We start from the raw sequence: 8,983 nt of genomic DNA, 5'->3' as shown, positions 1-8,983 counted from the left end.
AATATTTCAATGTCAACTAATATGTACAATGAAAATAAATAAATTTTCACGTTTAAAACATTTTTAAGCATTTCAAGTAACGCTATTATTTTATATTTGGGCTATATTTTTCTGCCAATTTTATCTTTAAGATGCAAACATTTGTTTTTCAAATTTTGCATTTAAAAAAAAATTACACAAGAAGAAATTATATCACTTTATACACTTCTTATATTTGTGATTAAAATATATCAATACCGATCTTTAAAGAAAAAACTAATAAGATCAGCTTGCAATTTGAAAGTTTGTTATTGAATGCTTGCTAATTAATTTTAGAGCACAAATTTATTCATGTTACTTTACCAAATTCTACACTAATCCTACATTGAAAACCTAGGACAACCCAAATTCATAGTAGAGCTACTTTTATACATTTGTATTTGAAAAGAAAAGCAATATTCCATAGAGCACCCACTCAAATCATTAACATCTAAACCACACTCAATTACTAAATTTACAGCGGGCACATAATTGATCTTGTGGAGATTGGTGGCATAAGTTGGTCAAACCTTGTACTCCTCATTTATGCAACGACACATATTCCTCTCGAGTTCAAGGGCTTGTAAGTTGGCCTCATGATCCAATATCAAATGCCCAAACTTCTCATAGAGGTTGTCCACATTAAATTTGCCACTATCAAACACTTGTGGTAGCATACAAATATATGTATGTTCAGACACTGGTAAAGAAGACAAGGAAGTAAGTTGTTGCCATGATTATCAGAAAATATCTTGTTATATATGGTATGAAAAACTTTGTTATTAATCGAAGAAGATGTAGCATTCACAACTTGTAGCCCACATTCTTCCAGTGTGAGTAGAAGATTGGAGTACACAATCTGATCTTCGAACATGTTGAGGGAGATCTTAACACCAGAATGGATGGAATTTATTTGCACGGTAGTGAAGATGTAGGAAAATACCTTGTTATATATTTGTTTATATATAAATGAATGTTATAAATAATAATGAGGAACTTGTCATGGAGGAACTTATTAGAATTGGAATAATCTCAAATCCCTAGGAAATTGGTGGGTGGGAAGCCACATGGCATGAATCTAATTTTTTAAATTTATTAAAAGTAATGGACCATTTTTCTAAATAAAATTTGCTTATATATAAATGAATGTTATAAATAATAATGAGGAACTTATCATGGATTAACTTATTAGAATTGGAATAATCTCAAATCCCTAGGAAATTGGTGGGCGGGGAACAATCTAATTTTTTTAATTTATTAAAAGTCAATGCGACCTAACAAACTCTGTAATACATTACAATTGTTGATAAAACATTAAGACTAAAGCATATGTTGAGCATATTCCCTTGAGAATCAATCTAGGTCAATAAAAATAAAAACCAAAAAACCAAAAAACCTCTTTCCATCTAAAGTTCACCTATATATACTTATTAACAAATTTTACATTTCTAAAACATAATTCTACATAATTCTTAATAATGTATAAGATTTCATAAAGTATTTCAAATTATGAGTAGATTTAACAGAATTTACAAAATATGATCGAAATTTTAATCCCACACATATCTCAGTAGCTGAACTTCAAAAAAAATATTTCAAATTTGAAAATGTCATGTATAAATTTTAATTATTTATTAGAAAAAATATTTTGAAAAATATATGTTTGTTATGGAATTGTAATAAATTTCAAAATAGATTCCTTCATGAATTTAAAATAATTAGTTCGACGAATATATGAATAATCCATTTCTAAAAATACTTTGAAATAATTTACACTTTCACGATAAAATATAATAAATAAACAAATCCCATCCTACTGATATGTATGATAAGAAGAACTTGCAAGTGTACGACCATAATAAGAGATATTCGCACGTAGAAAAGGATTCACAATATATAAAATTAAAATGGTTGTTACTTAAGGTCTTTCGAAATGAACATTAAAAAAAAATATGCAGGCAGTTTATCTCTTGAAAGTTCAAATAATATTATGATTAATTGTAAAATTTATATATTTAGAACTTAAAAATTTATTGATATTAATTTTGAAATAAAATAATTATTAAGTTATTAATATTTTTTTTCAAAAAGAACATCACAATCAAATTGTTTTTTTGGGTCAAGTTTCATTACCAATTTTGATTTCTGGCGTTTTGGTGTTTGGAATTTATTTGCAGTAGTTTCACTCGTATTAGAAGTTTGTCTATCTTCCAGAAATTTGTTTATCTTTCAGATATAAAGAAATATGTTAACTGCTTGAGACCCAGAGCTTAACTGGTTAAGACTAAAAATATGTGGTAGGGGTGAAAGTTTGCCCCATTAAAAATCACCAGTAAGTAATTCCAAGTGACATAGTTTTCTTTAAATAACAATAATGAGTCAACTTGCATTGGCGAATAGTAACCAATAATAACTCTACCCACTACTGATTTAACAACTAAATTGATAGAATTTTCCATACTTCCAACAAACTTACCACAACCAACTTGTGATATTCAAAAAAAAAGAGAAAAAAATGCTAACAGCCATCGAAGTTAGGCAATACAACAAAATAAAATAGAACAAACAATACAGAAACAATCTCTCCAGCAAAATACAGAAATTAACCAACAATAGAGACTAGTCTCTGCAAGACACCAAACATCCTCATAATTCGATCGTTGCTCCTCTGGCAGACTTCCCTAATTCAATTATTGCTCTGGCACCTGGCCCTGTGACATCTCCGTGACCTGTTGTACCATCAGACCATCCATGCTTGGAGATATCATATTTCTCACCATCTCCCCACAGAGCATAAGCTTCCTCGCCATGGACTGCATCATCTCCAACCAGAAGTTGCTCATCAGACATCCTTAAGGGGATCACCAAGCGTATCACAAGCAAGATTATGGTTGTTACTACAACATTCCACCCTATTATAAAACCTGCTCCCGCTAGCTGCTTAAGGAATTGCTTCCCACCACTTCCTCCATAGAAGGCTCCCTTTGTACCTGGGCTTGGTAGGTAGAGGTCACACAGGACAGGCTCCGCGAAAAGGCCAGTAAGTGCTCCACCCAATACTCCCGCAACAGCATGAGTATGGAATACGCCGAGTGTGTCATCAACCATCTGTAATAGCTTCGATTTCTTATGCAGAACCATCATCGTGAACCATGGGATGCTTCCAGACAACACACCCATTACAATGGCTGCCCATCCTTGCACAACACCTGAAACACAAGGAATATGGATAATGGCTATGAAGATTGTTGACACTATAATTCGCTGAACTACACTGCCCGTACATTCACATGGCTGATGGGTAAATTAGGGGATTTGAACTTTTAAATTACATATTTTATATAGTTCTTTATCATCACCATCTCAATTAAACTGCCCTTAAGCAATACTGCAAATCCTAATATTTTATTGTTAATCACAATTTTCTTTTTTTAATTTTGACAAGTATTTTAAATTCTATTTAAAAATTAATCCAAAAAATGAAAGAACAGTAACTTTTCATTTTGTTCTTTCCATGGAATACTGTGTTGCTTTTTGTTTTGAATTAGAAAGTTCATTTTAGCAGTATTTTCTTAAGATTAGTCATAGTTCAAATTAAGTCCAAATCTAAACAAGTACCATCACCAATTCTGACTTCTAGAATTTTAGTATTTGGAATGATTTGCAAATAATCCCACCCATATTTTTCAAAAAAACAAAACCACACTTTCATAATCTATAATTGCTCATTAGATTCTTTATTACTACCCTAAACCCCTTCCTACATATTAAGATTCCTCAGAGTTCAAATTAGGTCCAGGCCTGTTCACAGAGAACAGAGCCACACTTTGATAATCTATAATTGCTCATTAGATTCCTTAATACTACATATTATATTGTGAACCCTCGAGAGATTTGATTTTATTTTCGCAAGGAATGAATTATTAAAAGTTGCTTAAAGGAAATAAGGATATGAAGCAAAATACCTGCAGCAGGAGTAATGCAGACAAGTCCTGTTATCATTCCCTGAACAGCTCCAATGACGGAGGGTTTTCCGAAAAATATGACATCCAGACAAGTCCACACCAGGAGACTGGCGGCTGCACATATGTTGGTATTTAACACTGCCATTGATGAATCAGTGTTGGCAGCGTAAGGATCCCCTCCATTAAATCCGGCCCACCCCAGCCATAAGAGCCCTGCTCCAGCCAGCATTAGCAGGACATTATTTGGAGGAAATCTTTCGCGGTCCTGTTTTAGCCGAGGTCCAACCTGCAAAAAGCAAATATATATGAGATAAATCATGTGAATAAGAAGTAATATATGTCATATTTTTTTCTAAGGAAAACTTCACGGGAAATTTAAGATGCTTAAAGAGGCTTTCATGGAATTTTAAATGGTCATTTATTGATAAGAAATTAGCTAAATACTCAACAATATTAACCATGATACAACTTTTTAAACCAAATGCTCAACAACATTAACAATGATATAACTCCTTGAACTAAAAATAATAGATATACAATATCAAAAAATTAAACATACCCAAAAAGCAGCAGTGAAACCAGCAATGCCTGCAGACACATGTATAACATAACCTCCTGAGTAGTCAATCACGCCCCACTGGAAAAGGAATCCTCCTCCCCATAAGCTGAAGGCTCCTACTGTATATGAGAAGGTGAGCCATAATGGCACAAATGCCATCCATGCCTTGATATTCATTCTTCCCAGCACCGAGCCAGCCAATAAAATCAATGTTATTGCTGCGAAAACAAATTGAAAATACACCATGGTCGCCATAGGAAACATAGCTGTGAGTGGTGCTGCAGGAACTGCTGCTTGTTCGAGAAGGTAGTGTTGACCTAGTGCTGGACCGGCCTTGCCCCATAAGGGAAGCAATTTGTGTCCAAATGACATTTTATATCCCCATGTAACCCAGCAGATCAGAACAGCAGCAAATGCATATAGTGCCATGAAAGCAGAATTTACAGCCCACTTCTTCTTGACTATGCTGCCATATAGGATGACTAGGCCTGGCATGCTCTGCATACCCACAAGTGTGGCTGCTACCATTTGCCATGCATTGTCTCCTTTGTTAAGCCAAGGAGGAGAAGCAGTACCATTGGAGCCCTGGTATGCCATTGCTGCAGCACTAATCTGCAGAATTCAATATTGGACACTAAGACCGGGACCTTGCCTGAGCAGAGTTCAGATCCAAGGTCTTACCTGCCTAAGCAGAGCTGGAACCTAACCCGAGCTACAATCCAATCCTCTCTTCTGCAATAAAACACATAAGATTAGCTGTGTCAGAAATCAAAATGGTAACCATCTTGCTCCAATTAAAAATAATCATGAAGCAAACATTGGGTGAACAAAATCCATGAGAGAGTAGGGTCCTAGAAATCTGAACAAATAAGGTTTTAGGTAAACAAAATCCATGAGAGAGCAGGGTCCTAGTAATCTGAACAGATAAGGTTTTAGGTAATTTCTGCTACTAAGATTTGAGTAATTGTTATACTCAATTTTCCTGGAAATTAATTATGTGGATTAATTGTGGCCTTGTAGTTTTGGGAATATGGGATTAACCGCTCATTCAAGATAAAAGTAAAGATTTGTAAGTATATTAATGCCTATAGGATTTAATATATTGGAAAACCTCAATATGGTAACAGAGCCTTGGCCCAGATTAAATTCCCAAAGTATTTTTAAAAAAAGTGTTATAGTAATTGTGACAATCACCTCATTGGTAATCAATTATTTAGACTAATCCCACTGGAAACATGAAACTAACTACCACTCAAAATAACAGGAAGAGAGCAACTACCAACTACCATCAACAGCAGGAAGACAACTACCATCAACAGCAGGAAGACAGCTGCCAAAAGTTTGACCCTGAGACTCAAAAGCTATACATCTTATATGGTCTAGATGAACAGGAGAGAGGCTCTGTGCCGTTTCTGTAGCTCAAAACCACATGCAAGCCATTAGAAAGTTGAAGAAAACTTTAAAAATAATCACAGAAGTAGCACTAATACATGTTAGTCTAATATGAATTATTGAAACAAACCTTGTATGGAGCTGTAGATGACCTGCAAACTACTGAGAACTGTTACATACACAGTTTCTCACAGCTTGATAACAGGACATTGAGCACAAATCGAATCTTCGTAGGATACAACGCTTAATATAAAGGATTCTCGGCCCTGCAACGAATCCAGCTGACTTGCACGTCTCTTAAAAAGATTTACAATTTTGCCATTCTGGTCTCCGCATGAATCGAGCCACCTCTTTTTCTAATATTTTACGTGCATTGACTCGCACACATTTCTTATTTTTTTATGGTGGTTTTGTTTTTTTCCGCTGAGGCAAAGTTTTGGATCTTTATTAATTAATTAATTTAATTTAGGCGAAGACAAATCTTTAATTACTCATCAAAATTTTAATGATGTAGCAAAGTTTTTATAAATTAGGTTGGCTAATCAAGTCCTTATCCCTAAATAATATTATATTTTTTTATAAAAAGATTATTGACTTTGAAAATGATTTATTATTAAATATTAAATTTTTGTATTGTATCATTTAATTTTTTTGGAGTGAAGAAATGGACAGCTCCAAAGTAATAGTTAAGTTGCTAGTATCAAGTTAGCCCACAGTTATATTTATTTAAAGAGTGTTTTTAAATACATTCATCTTAATCTAACATGAGCTAAGAGGGATCCAATTTCTTAACTGCAAATTTTTTATGAACCCATATTATTTAAATATTTTGTATAATTTATTAATTTTTATTTTTTTGGTCCGACAGGAGTAAAATTTCAACTTGATGAAGGACGGACAACGTTACACATCACATTGGGTTGTAGAACAAGTCTCTTGGCTAAGGACAAGTCTCTCGGCTAAGGACTGTTAGGGTTGTAGAATAAGTCTCTCGGCTCAATAACCCTCTCCGCTCAATAATAATCTTCATTACAATAATAATCAACCATCAAAATTTTTCATATCACTAACTAGAATTTGAATCCGATGGAGAGAATAATAATGATTCCCTCCACCTAAAAGACACAATTCTAATTGGTTGTACTCTATCATTTATATTTAATAAAAAAATGTTAAAATTTTAATTTTATTCTTTTAAATGTAATAATATTTATATTTGATTAAAAATTATTAAAATTATAGTTTTATATTTTTAAATGTAATAATATTTTCAAAATATCCTAACATTGTTTTTGTAAGATTTAGTTTTTCTTAGATTTAAGGAAATAGGTTAATGGCTCAATAACCAGCATTGAAAAGAGTGAAACCCTGGGCTTTAAAAACCACTAACAAAACATAATTACAAGTGAAATAATTTTCTTTGAATAAAAATAATAAATATTAACTAATAGCAACCAATAATAATCATCCCACTACTAATTCCACTACTAATTTAACAACTAAAGTTATTTTTTAGAAGCCAATGGCCAGCTGTGTGATGACGTGGATGTAACGAGATTCTCTGTTTGCATTCTCCCAATTTTTCATCCAACGTGGTGGATATGGATATTCTGTATAGAGTACACTTCAATTCTGAAGGAATCCTTAATGAATCGTTCTCATGATCCAGGAATCGCTGAGGTCACATGGAATCGCTAATCTTCACCTAGGTATTTGGAATAAGCTCCCTAAGTTCAAAGTCAACGAGCCAGCTGTGTGATGACGTGGATGTAACAAGATTCTTTGTTTGCATTCTCCCAAAATTGAAGGAATCCTTGGTGAATCGCTCTCATGATCCTGGAATCACGTGCCTTTCTTTTATATTCCACGCTGTTCGATCTCATGTACATCGTCATACACGATCATAGAGGTTGTTTGAGTGTGAAGTTTCATCCAATTTAATATTTATCTATATTATTATAGATTTATTTAAAATTAAATTTATATATATTATTATAGATTTATTAAAGTTTTTTAAGTAGCAAATTTATTTTAGAGTAAAAAAATAATGTGTAATTTTTTATTGTTTTAATTATATTTTTGAATGTTATAGAAATTACATAACTTAAATTTGTAAGTAAATTTTTTTGTTGAATTTCGATAAAAATTATATACCTAAAAAAATGATTAAACATACTGAAACCACTTCAAGTGTTTTAACTATAAAAACTTGTTGTTTTTAATAACTTATTTAAATAGCTTGTTCAAATATTTTTTGAAAAGAATAAGGTTTAAACATCTACTCACATGTTTTTTTTACTTCTAATTACTTTACATGAATTATATTAGGTCATATGGACAACTATTTAAAAATGCACAACATATTCTTTTTTATTTTTATTTTAATATAATCGGCATTTTAGCCCTAAGGGTTAGCTCAGTTGGTCAAAATCAGTGCCTCGCCATTGAGAGGTCACAGGGTCCAATCTCCCTGAAGCCCTTGGGGTCAGGCGGCTAGATTCCCTTTGGTGTTGATCAACCCATATTTTTCAGGGGGCTAGATTCCCTTTGGGGTCGATCAACCCATATTTTTCTGTGGACGTACTAAAAATAATATATTTTTCTGTGGACGTACTAAAAATAATATATAACCGACATTTCTTTTCTGATGAGACAATATTTTATTTTTAATTTAAGAGATACACTAGGATGTAGGATGAACCTCTTGGCTCAATAAATGGAAATGATTGGGTGCATGATTGGGTGGTAGCAGTGTATTTAATATCAATTTAGATTTATCTTAATTTTGGACCTATACTTGCGAAGAGAAGAAACCTCTTTTCACTTTAAAAGAGATAGTATTAATTTTATTTAGAAATAGTTCTTCTAGATTAATCACACCAGCTATTTTTTGGTCAACATTTAGGTGGTCCATCATCAAGGTTATTATTTCTGAGTTCAAGCTATTATGATTTTTTGGGTCAACATTTATGTGGTTCATCATCAAGACTATTATCTCCAAGTTCAAACTATTGTGATTCATAATGTTTAGAAATAGTTTTTTTTTTAT

The 8,983-nt window shown here is 32.6% G+C and overlaps 1 protein-coding gene across 3 annotated transcripts; it reads right to left on the bottom strand.

The window, feature by feature from the left end:
- Positions 1-2,535: 2,535 nt before the first annotated feature.
- Positions 2,536-6,248, bottom strand: LOC149162765 (ammonium transporter 3 member 1-like). Of its 3 annotated transcripts, none has more exons than XM_089435784.1 (5): positions 6,065-6,248; positions 5,829-5,954; positions 4,543-5,274; positions 3,984-4,269; positions 2,536-3,227 (listed from the first exon to the last, which is right to left on the bottom strand). In XM_089435784.1, the coding sequence occupies exons 3-5, from the start codon at positions 5,137-5,139 to the stop codon at positions 2,665-2,667; spliced, it is 1,446 nt and encodes a 481-aa protein (XP_089291910.1). In that variant the 5' UTR covers positions 5,140-5,274; positions 5,829-5,954; positions 6,065-6,248; the 3' UTR covers positions 2,536-2,664. The 3 variants fall into 3 exon arrangements, with proteins under 3 accessions (XP_089291910.1, XP_089291909.1, XP_089291908.1); XM_089435783.1 differs by having other exon boundaries at positions 5,853-5,954; XM_089435782.1 differs by lacking the exon at positions 5,829-5,954.
- Between the last annotated feature and the right edge of the window lie 2,735 nt (positions 6,249-8,983).

This window comes from Pinus tabuliformis, chromosome 5_2 (assembly GCF_031772625.1).
Source record: "Pinus tabuliformis cultivar Carrire ecotype Pingquan chromosome 5_2, CPIR1, whole genome shotgun sequence".
NCBI lineage: Eukaryota > Viridiplantae > Streptophyta > Pinopsida > Pinales > Pinaceae > Pinus > Pinus tabuliformis.
The sequence above is the reverse complement of the archived record's forward strand: the minus strand, read 5'-3'. Positions and strand labels throughout refer to the sequence as shown.